The sequence below is a fragment of the Phaseolus vulgaris genome, chromosome 7 (assembly GCF_000499845.2).
Source record: "Phaseolus vulgaris cultivar G19833 chromosome 7, P. vulgaris v2.0, whole genome shotgun sequence".
NCBI lineage: Eukaryota > Viridiplantae > Streptophyta > Magnoliopsida > Fabales > Fabaceae > Phaseolus > Phaseolus vulgaris.
The window spans coordinates 4,279,389-4,297,829 of record NC_023753.2 but is presented as its reverse complement, the minus strand read 5'-3'; the positions used below and the strand labels follow the sequence as shown (position 1 = coordinate 4,297,829).

The 18,441-nt window shown below is 31.0% G+C and overlaps 2 protein-coding genes across 2 annotated transcripts; both read right to left on the bottom strand.

The window, feature by feature from the left end:
• Positions 1-2,589: 2,589 nt before the first annotated feature.
• On the bottom strand, positions 2,590-6,137 carry LOC137828451 (cysteine-rich receptor-like protein kinase 10). Its single transcript, XM_068635039.1, has 7 exons — positions 5,171-6,137; positions 4,909-5,025; positions 4,275-4,420; positions 3,965-4,175; positions 3,634-3,871; positions 3,221-3,371; positions 2,590-3,093 (listed from the first exon to the last, which is right to left on the bottom strand). Exons 1-7 carry the CDS (start codon positions 6,051-6,053, stop codon positions 2,743-2,745), a joined length of 2,097 nt encoding a protein of 698 aa, XP_068491140.1. The 5' UTR covers positions 6,054-6,137; the 3' UTR covers positions 2,590-2,742.
• Positions 6,138-14,983: 8,846 nt separating this feature from the next.
• LOC137827990 (uncharacterized) lies at positions 14,984-15,703 on the bottom strand. Its single transcript, XM_068634381.1, has one exon. The coding sequence runs from the start codon at positions 15,701-15,703 to the stop codon at positions 14,984-14,986; it is 720 nt and encodes a 239-aa protein (XP_068490482.1).
• Between the last annotated feature and the right edge of the window lie 2,738 nt (positions 15,704-18,441).

Genomic DNA, 18,441 nt, shown 5'->3' with positions numbered 1-18,441 from the left:
AACGCACTTGCGTTTACACTCCTTAACCACAACACGAGTCCTCATATTTCAATCTCATCTACCATTAGAATTTTGGGGAGATGCGTTTTAACCGCCACATATATCATTAATTGTTTGTCATCACCTTTACTAAAAAATAAATCACCTTTTGAGATACTATATAATCATCCACCTTCACTTTCTCACCTAAAAACTTTTGGTTGCTGATGACTTTTTACGGCAAGTGCACCGCGTTTGTCAAAAGTAATAATTTCCCTAAGGACGGATATCGATCCCACAAGGAACAGTGAATTATCGAGTACAATAATCGCTAAGTATAAAAACAGAACAACGCATAATTATAAGAACAACTTAGAACGAAGCTCAGACGTTTAATAGCAACAATTAACATTTCAAATATATTCCTAGCACTCAAATATGTTAAGTATTGTTGTTTAGGTCCGAACCCTAAAAATACCTCCCGGTCAGATTTAATATTCTCAATTTGTCACGGAAAATTAAAAGTAAAACAACAATACCAATAATCAATTAAGAACTGAATATTAATATATAAAATATCACCTCAATACATAAGAGTTTGAGCAGATTACTCCAAATCCCAAAGGATAGAATTAGCCACGCATACTTCTATCACCTTCCATTCTCCCAATTGGGTTACAATTCACTCTATGGTGTTTTCCTCTCAATCTGGCACCCTAGAGTTGAGCCTATAGCCCTCTATTTATCATAGTTTTCTAGGGTTAGGTGGCTTCCTGTGTCGCACTAATGGGCTAAATAATAAAACATAAAAAAGACCCAATCTTTTTTGTATCTTTTCCATTATGGGACCTTCTATCTTTATCTTTTTAGGTCAAATCATTTATCTTTAATCCAAATCTCCAATCTTCCTTATAAATCTGCAATTAACACCAAATTTGGGAATAAAATACTCTTATTCAAATAAAAGATCATAAAAAATATAAAAATGTATAAATTCATAAATTAGGGATTATTTTATATGTAAATTAGCAATAAATCCTCATAAGTGTCTATATTTTAATATGAAATATTACTAAAATTAGACACTTATCACTCTCCCCAACTTATAATCTTGCTTGTCCTCAAGCATAGTAAATGAATATATTTGAATTTAAATATCAAACCCATCTTAATTCACTAAACAACAGATTAGAAAATTATGATGCTTCCAAATTCAAATATAGAAAATTATAGACACAATCAATTTCCCAGATCAAATCAAAACAAATAAATGACAATTCATGAAGGAATATCTTCGCATATGCTCACGGGTAGGTGTTTCTCTCTATTTTCACTGAATCATAACAAATCACATTTGCTTTTCATTTCATCTTCAAATCACAAACTTATTAGAAACATGAATCTGACACCGACATCATCTTATTGCGACTCAGACTATGAAGGTTGTCAGAAAATTCGGAGATGAGTATCTGAGTATTGCAACTTGGAGATCATGTATTTGGGTTGTTTTCATTATTTATTACAAGTTTTTTGTTATTTTTTTTAAAAAAAATTTGTCGGGGTGAAAGGTGACAAAATTTGTTATTCTGAGGAGTTATGATATTTTAACAACCGTGGTCCACCCGTTTTTTTTTATCAACAAAGAATAAAATTAAAATTAAGAGGGACATTTCAGGTATGTCCCAACCCTTATACAAGAATTTGGACAATAAATATTAATATTTGTAACAAAAAAAAAAGAAAAAAAAAACCCTTAGTGAAAATACAAGCAAAACATAAAATGGTATAATTTTTTTCAAAATTATAAATTTTTATAAATAATTAAAATAATAATATTTATTGGGTTGTAGGGTGCAACAGAGTTGTGAAAAAAACATTTTTGAATTTTGAGAAGGTAAAATTATTTTGACAATATAAAAAAAATTGATATTTTAACAGCTATAAATTCTATACCATTCTTGATTTGATTTATTTAAATATAAATTTATATAATAAAAAATAAATTTGTAATTAAATAATATAAAAAATATTAAAAATTATGATATAATTGTATAAAAAATAAAATTATTAATATATCATTACCCATAAAAAAAAACATACTAAAACTTCGAGTAGCATACAGAACGAAGTATACACTTCATCCATCTCTTTACAAGTTCTACTATTGCAGGAAATATTTTATTCTTGTTTATTTGTGTGTTTAAAAGTTTTCAAACATTAAATTGTCATATTTAAATCATTATACACACAGGACCTCATCCTTTGACACTTTAAACAGTACGAACAAAGCAAATAGATAAATTAATATTTTAATCATTTTCATTTTAATTTTTAATTTAAAATATTATAATATTATTATAGAGGGGGTTATTGAATAGTGTTAATCACACTGTCAATAAAACTTTTTCCTATACACACATATCATAATATCGAACATGAGATTATTAAAAGGTAGAAAATTGAAAAGGACCAAACTATCAATCTCATCTCTCAAAAACATTCTACCCATGAATAATTTTACAAGGAGCAAACTATCAGACACTAATTAAGGAATATTTGGATATTTTATAAACCATTTTATAAATACATTAATAAAAATGAAATTACGTATTAATTGAAGAAATATATTAATTAGATTAAAAGAAAATCATCACAGGTTTCAGTCTCAGTAGGGAAAAAATGTATTTAACAAAATTTTGCAGACTGTAAGACATTATATTTTGGTCCAAGAGAAGAAAGATGGATAATGAATAAATCCAACATCTAGCGAGGGTATAGCTCAGTAATTGAAACTTCATTTTCTGATTCTTGAGCCGATTTAAGTATTGGTTCACTTGATCCTGTTTCCCGTGAATTATAATCCCATGACTGCATCTCTGGAAGGCTTCTAGTTCTACTGTTCATATAAAATGCTGGTTCTGCAGGAATCGGGAGACTCAGAGAATAGCTGTTAAGCATCAGCACAATGTTAGCCATGGTTGGTCTGTCAACTAAATTTTCTTGAACACAGAGTAAACCAATATGGATGCATCTCAGCATTTCATTCCGTGAATTGCTGTTCAGTGATGGATCTACAATATTTATAGCCTTCCCCTCCTTCCAGTTTCTCCAAGCCTGCAAAATTTGTCATCACATCATGATCATGGATTCACTTCTACATTAATGTTTTGGAGCATGTAATCTTCTAATCCATTATTTTAAGTCGTGATGAAGAAATAACAGTGACAAAAGAAAGACTTACGAAGTTTAGTAGATCCTCCATATTCTCTCCATTATTAATTCCACTGTTTTTCTGGCCGCTTACAATCTCAAGAATCAGTACACCAAAACTGAAGACGTCTGATTTCACTGAAAACTGTCCATGCATCGCATACTCCGGTGCCATATATCCACTACAGACCAATATATTGACAGGATTATTACTTTCGTTCTGTTTCAGTTTCTAATGCCATTGACAGCTTTAAATCTGAATTAGTACTAAAAATAATTTACGCTATCACAGCATACGAAACAGATTGATTCTAACAACTACCTTAGATGTAAACTCTTTGAAAAGTTACTAATTCATTTTACCATTGATAAAAGTTCTCTTCAATGGTTGATTGAAATTAAAGTCTCAACCATCAACAAGCTATAACATATTCTAATACTTACTAGGTTCCAACAATTCTACTGGTATTTGCTTGAGTTTGATCCATTAAAACCAGTCTGGCCATGCCAAAATCTGCTATCTTAGGATTCATCTCTTGGTCTAAGAGAATGTTGCTTGCTTTGAGATCTCGATGGATAATTCGTAGCTGAGAATCTTCGTGAAGGTAGAGAAGACCTCGAGCAATACCTCTAATGATTTTGTAGCGCTTTTCCCAATCCAATTGGGCTTTCATGGATGGATCTGCATATATAGCCGCCAACAGTTTTAAGTTTATGAATAATTAGGTGTGTATTGAGCAAAAAGTGAAATATAGAAGAGCAGTTATAAAGTTACCAAATATGAAGTAATCAAGGCTTTTATTGGGAACAAATTCATAGACAAGTAGTCTTTCTCTTCCTTCCAAGCAGAAACCAAGTAGCCTGACTAAATTTCGGTGCTGAAGCTTGACAACTAAAAGCACTTCATTCTTAAATTCCGTATCTCCTTGCCCAGAATCTCTTGACAACCTTTTGACTGCAATTATCTGTCCATTGGAGAGCCTACCCTGAAAATATATCTCTCTCATGTATAGTAAATAATTTGGTAACTGCTGTTATAGCACGTTTTTTTGATGATGTGTGTCTGAATCAACAGGGTTACTTACCCAGTAAACAGCTCCAAATCCACCTTGTCCAAGTTTATTAGAATCAGAAAAGTCCTCGGTAGCAACTCGTATTGTGTCAAAGTTGAATTGCAATGACTCAACAATGCTAATTTCATCCTCCTCCTTTTCATCTTCTTCTTCTTTAACTTCACATGGGAAACGGATTTGAACTAGTCAGTTTTTCGAATATGTTCGAAGAACAATACCGCTCTCTGTGAATTCGTGATTTCTTATAATTTTTTAAACCAAAATACAAAAGGCATACAACTCCCTGTTTCTATTCAAAGTAGTCGTGACTTGCTCATGCTTTGAATTATTGAAATTTTCTCATATTCTGTCAGTTCGATAAATTGTATGCTGTTCAATTATTACTGTAGGGAAACAAATTACTCTAAATTATAATTTTTGAAACCAGAACATAAAAGGTTTACATCTCCCTCTTTCTATTCAAAATATATGTGACTTACACTTATCGAAGATTTTCATATTCAGACCTGTTTGATATTCCATGTAGTTCAATTATTATTTATAGTAAGAATTACTCTATATTATGACAGATCCTATATGTTTATCTTGTCCGTTATAATTTTTTTTAACAATATATATATAGGAGTAAATTGATAACTGGACTTGCCTGCAAGATTTTTCCTTGCCTTCCTCCTCCTTAAATACAGGAAGAGACAGGTGACCAAAACAACAGCAGCAGCAGGCACAATTACGGCAATGACAATTATTGTTGTGTTGCTACTTTCTGCAAAAACAAGAATCCTCTGCCGTGTTAGACACTCGAAGGATTAAGGACAGTAAAAACAGCATAGAGAGGAAAATGATAAAGGGGGATCACGAACTCAACTGTAATTATTAGGCTATTAGCAATTAAATATAATGATAAGTACCTTCCGGGGAAGTGTTAATTGTGGATGGTGGTGGTGTCTCTGGGTCTATTATCGTGGTTTGTTCGTAGAAGCGGTAGTTTTCATATCTAATATTACAACTGGGTCCAACAACTCTACCACCTCTCCTGTCGTCGCAGCAAGTTGGTATTCGTGTGATAGCCTCATCCAAGCAATCATTGCAGTCTGTCTGAGTCAAATCAGGGGAGCACTGCAAAAGACCATATATGGTTTGAAAATTCATAGTTGTGTCATTATCCGTAGCATACTTACGACGAGAGTCACCGGAGGCTGCTTTGCCTTTGAGTTCCTTCAATAAGTCGTCGAGCACTCGATTGAACTCAACCACTTCTGTTGCATTGTTTGGGTTTGCCATATAAAAATCAGGAGAAATGTCCAAGACCCCAAATATTGAGTGGTTTGAGTAGCGCAACAGGCAGTTGTCATAATATATAGTAGCCTCTTTCTGGTTTGGACAAAGCTGTGTGATATTGCCTCCGGCATCTTTGAGGCAACTGCGGCACTCATTTGGCTCCACATCTCCCCTGCACAACCCAATAGCGTTCACTTTGTCTGCGTTTTGACCATGAGAGAAGTTGTAGAAACCATAGTTGATTTCCGTGTTGGAAGAAAGATTGGATAAAAGGGTGATGAGATTGGTGTTATAGGTGCTATTGGCTGTGTAGTTTCCGTTGCTGTTATCACAGGATTGGAAGAGATACTGGGCGTTGGCTTGAGATAATACACCACAGAGAAAGAAAAGAAGCATGCAAGAAACGGCACCCATCCCATAATCAGAATAAGGAACAACGTTAACGGAAGCTTTGCGTCTGATCATGAATGGTGCTTTCACTTTATAACCAGAATTTCCTTCAATAAGTTTCATACCTTTTGTTTGGAGTTTTCATTGAATTTATTACATCTTTTGATACCGTGTGTGTTTGGTAGTTTTTCATTTCAAATGGTTACTAATTAAAATAGACTTGTGATTAATTTTTGTTCTTATAAACTCGAGTTGCCTACGCTTAAAAGTACACGTAGTCTAGAAAAAAAAAAATTCTACATTCAACTTAAGATAAGTAAAGTAAAACTTGCATTTTCTGTAGTCAAATTAAAAAGTTTTAAAGCGTAGGCTCGTCGAGCTGATTAGGACAGAAGTGGAAAGCAAACACAGAATACTCTAAAAAATTAGAAGACAAGTAGTTTTCAATCAGTTCATATATGGTGCTTTTGTTTAGAAATTATAAATATACAATACAAAATTTAACATTTAAAAAAAGAAAAAAAAAGTCAAGGCTTAAACAAACATTATTTAAAGGCGTTGGATTATTTGAATTTTCAATTTTTTCAATAGAGTTTCTTTTAAACTGTTCATCTTCAAAACGTCATCCATTTGTCTTTGTATATGAAAGAAGAGAATTGGAACTGTTCATCTTCTAAACGTCATCCATTTTTCTTTGTGTATGAAAGAAGAGAAGATGCAAACTATAAATTTTCATATTTTAGATACATTTACTCGTGTTAAAAATATAAGAAATTAGAGATAAATTTCTATGTTTAAAAAAGATGATTGTAGTTTAAAAGTACGTGTTTAATATATATTTTCAAAAAGGTTGAAAGAAGCCTAATACAATTCGTGTGCAGATAAAGTAGTTATAAAATTACTTCACAAATCATATTTTAAAAGCTGAATATACTTGTATTCTTATTCATGTGTTTTTAATTTTTCCTCTCTACTTTTTTATCCTTAATCATTTACTTTTCTTACTTTCTACTTTCTGAATTGTATTTAATTTCTAAACTGTTTTTTTTTCTCAATTTAAACTTCTAATTTATGGTTATCATTGTATTTTATTTACTGTATTATATTTTACCATCTAAACTGTCTTTTAACAAATTTTATTTAAGAACATTTTGTTGAAGATGGTTGCTGTTCCTTCAAGATTGTGTTTGATGAAGACTTCTATGTACATTTCATGTGTATTTTGTTGTGCTTTAAGTATGTCTTAGGTAGTGCTTAGAGGTTGTCTAAGAGATGGCTTTTTGCTGAGTAACTCACCTCATAACCACTGACAATGTGATAAGAACAAGCATAAGTTTTCTTAAACTGTTTTTCACATGTTTTACAAAAAACACGTTTACTGCATAAAAATAAATCTGTTCTTTTCTAAATAAACAGATTCATTTTTAAACTGATGCCTTGGATAAGTCTTGTGAAAATTAGATTTTGTGCATCAGGTATTTTGACTAAGTCTTCTACCTTTCAAAACGACTGAGTTTTAAACAGTTAAACTTTCTCTGTTTTTGTTTTGAAAAATAAATCTGTTCATCTGTAAATGAATAGATTCTTTTTGTCTCTGGTGCCATATCAAGTTTAAACGTTTTCAGTTTTATCTCTGCACCAGAATAGTTGACTAAGTCTCCTCACTTAACAAATTCTCTAACTGCTTTTTGAAAATATATCTGTTCATTTTATTTTCAATCTGTTCATTTTATAACAGCTTTAACTGTTTTTTTTAAAAACTGTTATAAGTTGGTTTTCTATAAAATGAAAACTTGTTTCTGAGTTTATAAATCGTTCATACATTTGCAAAAACAAGTTTTACAGCAGAGAATCAAAAGTTTACAAAGGATTAGCATTTGTTCTTTAAAGATTTCAAAAAATCACAAAGTGCTTGTTCTTGGTTTGGTTCCAAAAGCTTGGTGTGAGGTGCTGCTACTGTTCTAGCAATCTTGCCTACTGGTTTAAGGCAGATCTTTGTATCCTCAATCAGGTGTAGTCGTTTCACTTCTCATTTCTTGTAATTGTTTGGTTGAACACTCTTCTTGATAGGTTTTCTTGGAGAGTGTGTGTGAGCTGAAATAGGTTTTTTCAGCAAGAGTACCTAAGTTCTTGTAGGTTTCAAGAACAGTGGGAATTGTACTTGGTTGTACTGTGTTTTAGTGATTTCCACCTTGTGTTTTAGTGATTTCCACCTGGTTTTGGTGAAGACTGGATGTAGCTCAGTTGAGTGAACCAGTATAACTGCTTGTGTTCACTCTCTATAATTGATAAAACAGCAAAAAAATAAATATGTTCAATTGAAAATAAATCTATTCTTTCTGGGCACTGTGCATACTATTCTTAATTTCTGAAAAAGTTGTTTGAATCTAATAAGAACATATATAATCTGCTAAAATCCACTGGAACAGATTGACTGTGATAGGTTGCTCAAGAAATTGTCAAAGCCATTAATTGAACCTTAAACAATTGCTTAAAGTTGAAGCTTGCTGTTCTGTGATTCATTGTTCTTAATTTCTGGAAAATTGCTTGACATCAAGAAGAACACTCATAGTTTGTTAAAAGCCTGTGTAAAGGTCACTCAATTAATTGGCATGCTATCAATTGAACCTTAATCACTTGCTTGAAATTGAAGTTTGTTGTTTTGTGGTTCACTGGTTTTCGTTCTAATATCAGTGTGTGTGCATCTGGAAAATCTATCTGCATAATCTTGTGATTAACCTTGTTGTATAAACGCTTTTCAAACAAAAACAGTGCTGAAATAAATCTGTTCATTTTCACATAAATCGATTTATTTTCTGTAAACTGTGTTAAACACAGTTTCTGTGATAAAGTTTTAAAAGGTCAATTCACCCCCCTCTTGAACTTTGGCACTATTAAACCCAACACATTTCATAATTATAATTTATTATATTTATTTACTCTACATAATGAACAAAATCTACTTTATTTTGTATTTTATAAAAATAAAATATGTTATATAAATATAATTTTGTGAATCAATTTCAGCTGAATCAAGTGTGTCTTTGATATTTAAATTTAATTTAAAATTTTTTAATTAAAAATCACTTTAACCTGCTAGCCTAAAAAAACCTCAGAAATAATTGTATTTGTTTCATCGATTATAATTTTCATAAAATATAATAAATGATTTCTAGACATTCTAACCGATACGTAAAAATATAAAGTACTAATTATATCTATATTAAAAAATAATTTTTTAAAAATTTATCTATCATTTACATTAAATAACTTCACTAAATATATACAATATTTTTAGTTAAAATATTATTTGTGTAGTTTTTAATAGCTGCCATCTTTTTGAAACATTCCGAAGGAAATGTGGAAAGCTGAAATAGATTTAAAGGTGTTATCTAAAAGTCACACATATATATAAGTAATTTATTTGAGTTTGACATCACTAGTAGGTATAGGACCATTGATTGATTCAAGAAGAGAAGTTGGTGATATAAAAGAGATGTATAATTATCTTTTTGATTTCTACATTTAAGGTTAATATTTAATTAATTATTGTGATTTTAAAAAAGTAATAATTTGGTCTCTAAGTTTTTAAAAAAATCTATAATTTGGTTCCTTATGTTAAATTTCCACTAACAATATTAATTAGTGATGATATGACACATAATTGTTGAATTTATCCCATCAAATATACCGAATCAACTATAATATAGTACAACTTAAAGTACGAATGTTGAACCCACATGAACAATCTATAATTAAGAAGTTCTCTTATAAAACTCATTAAGTATAGAAAATAAATGTGAGAACTTCTTCACAACTAAATTAACGATTTCACCATAAATAACTTAAAGTTTAAGATTTGATCCAACAAGTAACGAAACTAACTTATCAAATATAGATAAATATACTAGGGATTGAATTGCTTCTATCTTAGTCATTTGTATTTCGAAATAATACAATATATAATACTCAAAACTACTTATTTTTTATGCTGTAATTTAAAGTCATTTACCTTGATTCCTCACAAATGAAATTCATAAGATGATTTCTTAAACACTTATTCCTCATATATATAACAAATCATCCAGCTTTATGAACATAATTATGATGCAATTAATAACCTGGAATTTATTCCTAGCATTACAAGTTATCAAGTATTTTTGTCTATTTCAAATCCTTAAAAATACTTTCGAGTTAAATTTTAAGGATCAAACTCAAGACTCCATTGATCAGATAGAATCTAGCAATAAGCATAAAACGAAAATACCAAGAACAAGTAGAAAAGAGAATATTATATATATACCACCAAGAATGCATTTGATCATAGTAGATTCTTGTTCTCGCCGGCTCGAAGTCGGTCGGAATCCAGATGAGCTTCTGGTGGCCTCCCTTTAAGCTTCAGTAGATCAACTTTCAGAGAACGAGTGGGGGCTCCTCCTGCGATTACACTCCGACGCTCAAGTTAGTAAGACCATAAAATTCTGTATATCTAGTGAGTATGTAGAAAAGCAAGTTGAGATACTCCCTGGGGTGGTTGTCTATTTATAAGGCCTCATGGGCTTGACTCTTGGACTCTGGTTTCTCCAGGAATTAACGTGTCATATTACGGTAACTTTTCCTAAAATCTGAATATATCTAGATATCATGTATTGAGAACGGAACATTTCTGTCGTATAAAGTATATTTTTCGATTACTCTTGATGATTTTTCTTTCAATTTAAATTTTTTAATTATGGTCATTGAAATTAGTATCATTTATCAATTGATGGTACTTAGAATTTTCTTTATATATATATATATATATATATATATCAATTTTTTTTTAAACTAATATCACTCTCAAAGATGTTCTTTGCGTTTCTTCTTTTAATTTAAATCTCATGTTCGTTAGTAAGATAACCAATTCACTAAACTAAATTGTTGTGTCGTTTTTACTCCACATGGTTGCGTTTTGCAGGACTTGGCTATGGGGAGGATGATTGGCTCGGGTAAACAACACGCAGACTTATACTACATGTCTCTCTTCCAAACCAAGTCCACGCATCTCAAATTTCGACCGACCCTGATTTATAGCAGAAACGTCTCAGACATCCTTTTCCGGGGTGTTTACAACTTGCATCTTCCTTATTACCTATGAGTAAAAATCTCATTCTCATTCATAATAATTGTAGTATTTGTCTTGAAGCTAAACAAACAAGGCTACCATTTCCTTTAAGCACAATAAAATCTCATTCTCCATTTAATCTATTGCATTGTGACATTTGGGTCCTCATAAAACCTCAACTCATTTTGGAAAACGTTTTTTTCTCACTATAATACTATACTAAATGTACTTGGTTATTTCTTATGAATAACAAGTCTCAAACCCAACATCTTTTAGAATCATTCATTACTTTTGCACAAAATCAATTTCAGGCATCTATTAAAACCATCCGCGTTGACAACGGATTGAAATTTATTTCTATGTGTAATTTTTTTCTCAAAAAAGGTATTGAATGTCAAAGCAGTTGTGTCTACACTCCTCTGTTATGCAATTGTTGTTTTACCTAAGCAAAAATTTGATTCGCGTGCTCGATAATGCATCTTCATTAGTTATCCTCTCAATAAAAAAAAAACATACAAATTATTTGATATAGTTGCAGACACTTTTTTTACAAGTCGGGATGTCATCTTCCATGAAAGTGTTTTCCCATTCTGCCAACAGTCCCAGACGCAATCATCACCTCCATTCCAAGGTATTTTGCCCACTATTGACATTGACTTACCCACCCCTGTCCAACATTCACTCGATCAACCTTCTTCTCATACTTGTCACAATGCACCTGAACCTCCAGCAAACCAACCTTTTTCTCCTACTCGTCATAATGCACCTGAACCCCAGCAAACCAACATTCTTCTTCTACTTGTCACAATGCACCTAAACCTTTAACAAACCAACCTTCTTCTCCCACGCTAGGAAGTCTAGCACCCATTACTGAACCTTCTCCAACCGACATTCCTGTTTGACGATCCAGTCGCACATCAACCCCACATTCATGGCTTCAAGACTACGTAACGGGATCCCAAGCCAATCATTTGACCACTATCCAAGACCGACCGAATGGAACCATGTATCCTATGCATCATTTTCTTTCTAATTCACGATTTTCTTCTGCACATAGTGCATATCTTGCTAACATCACAGCCACCAAAGAACCTCACACTTAGGCTCAAGTTATCCTTGATTCAAATTGGCAAAAAGCAATGAACGAAAAGCTTTCTGCCTTGCAGCTAAATCAAACATGGACCTTAACACCGTTACCCGCTGGGCTGAAACCCATCGGATGCAAATGAGTTTAAAAAATAAAGTACAACTCAGATGAGAGCGTCGACAGATATAAGGAGCGCCTTGTCGCAAAGGGTACACTCAGATTGAAGGGGTTGACTATTTTGAAAAATTTTCACCAACAACAAAATTAACAACTTTGAGGTGTCTTCTCACCATTGCAGCAACCAGAAATTGGTTTACTCACCAGCTAGATGTGCAAAATGCCATATTCTCATCGAAGTCAAAAAAACAGACAAACGTATCAAGATCATCTGCGGAAGTAGTGCGATGACTACTTGTTTGGAGATAGTTTGGTTGCGATATTTGTTGCAGGATTTAAAGGTGTCATGTAATTTGTCAGCTCAACTTTTTTGTGACAACCAAACCAAGCAGCATTACATATAGCAACAAACCCACCCAGTATTTTATGAATGCACAAAACACATTGAGATAGGCTGCCACATTGTGCGAGAAAAATTAGAAGTCAGATAATCAGTCCTTCTTATGTACCAACACACGTCATATGTATCAACACACTACACTTCATATGTACCAACACACAACTTGTAGATATTTTTACGAAGGCAGTGGGGCAAGAAACAGTTTTTGACGCTGCGACACAAGTTGGGATTTCATATCTTCACTTACCAAAACTTGAGGGGAGTATTAAGGAAATATTAACTATCAAATTATACAATTATACGCAATTATTGGATACAATTATTGTACGATATTATACACAATTAATTTAATAATGATAGAATCTCATAATTAGTGGATCCCTACCTAATTAGCTTGTAATTTGGAGAGAGAAAGTCTTCATACACTTGTATATATTTCTTATACATGGAGTGATTGATGTAAATCTACACAAGAGAATAAAAAATATCTCTTTTTCTTACCATTTTTTTATATATCATTTTCTTATATGTTTATTTCTTATATATTAATATTTGCTTTTTAATTTATTTATTTTCTAATTTACATTTACATTTATATATATATATATATATATATTTGATTTTATAAATTATATTTTTATACATAATAGTAAAAGAAAACTTGTCAATTAAATCAACAAAATTTAAAGCGGGATAGAAGAATTTTTGTATGATAAGTGACTTAAAAGAAAACGATAAGATTCTTTTTGAGGTAGAGGTTAACATACTAAATAATAAAATTCAAGTTATTCGCCTTTTAAGATAAATCATCATTATTTTACTTAACTGTTTAATACTTATTTTACTTAAAAATTTGTGTCAATTTAATGATACTTCAACAATTTATTTATTTATGTGTATTTTTTATATTTATACATTATTTATATTAATTTTAATATATTTATTGAATATTTATTTCTTATATATTAACATTTATTTAATAATTAATTAATATATTAGTAATACTTCATAAATAATTAATATTTTACACTTCTTTTCCTGCATTGCACGGGTTATAAACGTTTTAAAAAAAATGATAGAGAAATTTATACAGAATGATGGAGCGGAAAGGTTGGGAACATGCGCGTAGAATTAAGAAAATAATACCTATAAAGAAGAAGAAAAGAAAGAAAGGAACGCAAGGAAAATGGGTCAGGCCCAATCAATGAAGACGGGCTTAATAGGAGATGAAATATAACGTAATCTTATTCATGTTAATAAAAATCAGACTTTGATACGTTCATTTATGTTGAAATAAAAAAGTACGATTACCTGCTATTCAGTATTTTGCAATCAATGAACGTTTTTTTTACTATATATATACATTTTTTTTTCTTAAGATTAACTAGACATTGAATACAGGGACGGAAATATAAATGGAGTTAAAAGCAGGCGAAATAAGTTGTAAATCGCTGGTGTCTGATATAAGTTCACAAAAAAAATTATTTGAGTAAATTATGTTTTTTCAATTTGTATTTAGGAGCATTGTGAGATTTTGTATGTAAACATTAATCAGAGAGCGGGTTAAAAATCTTAAAATTTTTAGTTTTACGCATAGATATGTTATGAAAATACTATAATTTTTTTATAATTTTATAATTAATCTTGTGTTTTTTTTTGTCTTTTGAAATATTGAAATATTTCTCAACTAGTTTTATAAGTAAAATTAAATGCGTGAAATATTTGAAAATTAGTAAGATGTTGTTAATAAGATGTCTAACATTTTTGCTTCCTAAAAGAATGTCTAATATCAAATTTCAAGTGGTGTTAATAAGATAATACCGTTTTATATTTACATATTTGAAATGATGTTATTAAGAAGTTAGGGCAATTTTTCTGCATGCGAACTACCATAAAGCATATCAAATAGCGAATTACCTTGTTTTTTGTTGGAGTGTACTAGAATCAGTCCATCTGGAAGCTTCGAACTGTCTTCCATTGCATGCTACACCTCAACACAACATTAGTCCTTACTATTCAAAACCAATAACCTAATTTTATTCTGAAAATGATTCATTGATACCCAAAATGTTGTTCAACACCTTAGATACACTTAGAGAGAAACAAAATGATGTGTTAGGAAGATAGAGATCGAAAGGAAAAAGAAGTATTTATAATAGGTGTATGTGTATCATTGTCCATTTTATTATCAAGAAAATTGCTACAAAACGACTATTACCATTACCTATTGATCCAACGTTCATTTTCGAAGTTCAGTTAAACTGTATATTACACATTACTCGTACAATTCTATGCAAGAAACACTAACATTCCCGCCAAATAATAGCTGGCAACAATCTTTGTCGTCACGAACGATATTGAGCGACGTCGTTTTGATCTTGCATCATGTATCCAGAGAGGGTGTTCTTATTTTTCACCAAGTACCCATCGAGCATGCGAATGGTGTCACCGTGCTTAACACGGTGCCAACGAAACGACATTTTTTCGTCCATCGTTTTTTCATTGTGAATGAAAACATAACGACCGCGAGTGGGAAGACGAAACCTAACCATCCGGTGCGCCTGCTCTATCCGCTGCCTCAACACCGACACGCTTTCCTCAGCCCTAACCTCCACCTCTATCCTCTCTTTCGAGTTCACCGGCACCACCGACAACTTCATCCTCACCGTCCGCGGCGGTCGCGGCGGAGGCTTTAAGTACACATCGATCTCACGTTGATCGAAATCTACGAAATCCTTCAACAACTGTCGGTCCACCAATTCCACGTGCTCTTTATGCCATTGCAACACTACTCTCTCCACTCCCACGGCGTACATCCCTTTCTGTTCTAGAATTTTCTCCTTCAGCTTCATAACGGTGTCGTTGACGTCCATTTCTATTGGAACACGTTCTTTCCTCGCAGGCACTTTCACTTTCAGCACGATTGTCGACCACTCCCTCGGCGAGGTCACCGTCGTAGGTTGCGTCTGCTGTGACGGTGTCAGTGACGCATCCACCGTCTTCTTGCCTCTGTACTGTATTCTCCACCTCAACCTCGGCGGCAACAGCGTTCCGTCGTCATCCATTTATAACGGCTATTGTTGAGAAGTGAGTAAATGGGTGCAAATTAAGAAAATCCCTCCACTCGCTATGAAGTGAGACGGTTAATTTGTAACTGTACCCAACAAACGTTCCAAATCGGCATCATGATCTTGATGTCATTTCCCATAAATTTCATTTCATTCAAGAAACCATCTTCTTGATAAAAAAAAAAGGCATCATTCTTGTGCTTTGGTTTCTGAAAACTTCTAAACTTCCCTAAACAAAAAAGTTCCTGAGGGACAAGTTATAATTAATTACTCCTTTTTCCTCAAATAATTTCAGTTCCAACATTGAACATGTGTCCCAAAATAGATACTTTTATTTAAATAATAGGACTTAATAATATAGTTATTGAAGTTTTTATCAATACGAAGTTTTTCTATATGAAAAAATTAACACGTGTCAAACATTTTTTTAATAAAATTGACCTGCATGTATTGAAGTTAAGAGAAAATAAGATTATTTTAGTGGAATTGTGTTTAAATAAATAATATTTGTCTTGGAGTGTTTCATTTTTTACCCGGGATAAAATAACCTTAAGACATAAATTATTTTTGGGATGAATAGTAATTGTTGCATTAAATGGATTTGGAAGGGATTGATGTCTTGCTTTTTCACTTTGGGTAATGCATAATTTAATGCACTAATATAATTATTATTTTACAACAGATTTTTTTTTACTTTACACTCATGACTATAAAAAGGCCCATAAATATCAACATTCGAGTTGATATATTTGTAATCGTTTTCTAAACATTCATGTTATAGACGATGACTTATGTTGTCCTCTATAATTTTTAAATAAAGGACAATTTTAAGTGAATCTGTTGTTTATACTTATACTTATATAATTGTAATTTATATCTCTAGCGTGACATAAATAAATAAAGAGTAAAAAACATTTATAGACAATGTTTTATATCTATAATTGTCGTTTATGTAGTGATATAGACGACGATTTTGGAATGAACCATCATCTATATTACAAATTATTTTTAGTACAATTTATTTAGTTCATTTTTTTCCTTTTTTGTTAACATGTAATCTAGTAAACCTCAGCCAAATGCAGAAATATGATAATAAAACATATAAATATTATAAAATACTCATGAAAAAATAGAATATTTAAAGTAATCAAACTTTTATACACTAAAATTAAAGAAATATGTTTTAAAAAATGTATACACTATAAACACATAAATTGAAACTCACAAAAAACAACCTAAGAGTTAAGTAATTAAAGATCATCATATATCCTAGAGTTTTAGAAGTTAAAAAAATATGTCACCATTACATTATATAATAGTAACATTCATAACTTTGCGGTTATTTATTGAACTACAATTGAATATTATATATTTATTTCACAAATAAAAGAAAATAAGAAATTAATTAATGAAATTAGAAAAAACCTTTAAGTATCATGATAGCTTGACACTTTCTTTTGTTCAATAACATTACAACTTCATAAATAATTATTTTATTATAATATTTTAGTTTTATTTATATTTATTTATAATAGAATATTTTATTATTTAAATTAATTGTCAAATGATTTGATAAAAGACTGTGTCAAACCAAAATTTTCCTTTAACCACTATATGAGCTAGATAATAAGAAAACACAAGTTAGGAAACATTTAAGTAATAAAATAACGTAAGCAATAAAATAAAAGATCAATTTTTTTTTTGTTAAGAACTCAAAAAAAAATAAAAAATCTTTCATCTCTTTTATTCATAGTTATTTTCCCATCTCATTCATCTACTACAAATCTTTTCAATTTATTTTATTTTATTATAAATGAAAATTATATATATTTTTTAAATTACGGTCATTAGCATCGATCAAACCAACACAAATTAAATTAATATGACAAATACTAATTAAGCCAACTCTATTTATTAAAAAATAATTAAATTTTATAACCTTTTAGTCCACTAAGTTGATGCTACATTCTCATAACTAATTAATGTTTAATATGTAATGTTCATCTTAGTGCGGGTTTAATTGAGGCTAATAACGTCTTTTATAGGGAGTTGACACAAAGATCATAGCTTTCAGTCATGGAGAGTCATATTTTTTATTGATAAAAGATGGACGACAATCACGAGTCAGCGTTGACTATTTATCATTAAAGTCAATTTTTGTGATGAAATAATATATTCTTTTAATAATTCATTATGGTGAATTATATTAGTCACTACGCTCTCATTTGATAAAGGTCATGATGGAGTTATGACATTGCATTTTTTGTGTTGACTTTCGAGTTGTTACTATGACAGGTATTGGTGTGACATAAATTATCTCAAGGTTGTAATTAGTGAGCCTAATCATAATTAAACCATATAGTACTTAGGTTGTTACAATCTTAAGTAGAACGAGTTACACCATGATTATGAGCCATAACTTTAATGGTAAGCATTTGATTCAAGAATTGATATCGAAGCCAAAGTTATGAATTCAATTTCCAACTGGATAATTGTTAAGAAAGAGATCAAGTGAGCTAAGTCAAAATCATGCTTTTATATATGAAATACATGATATCCTAACTAATGTGTATATGTTTATTTATATGTAACACCATGATATAAACTTGTCTATTTTTTGGTATGGTACCATGGATCGTTACTATTTTTGGTAGGTGACTTACCATTGTACTTATGTCTAATGTGTTGTATATATCGCATCAAACAATCAAAAGTAAACATTTTTTCATTACTTA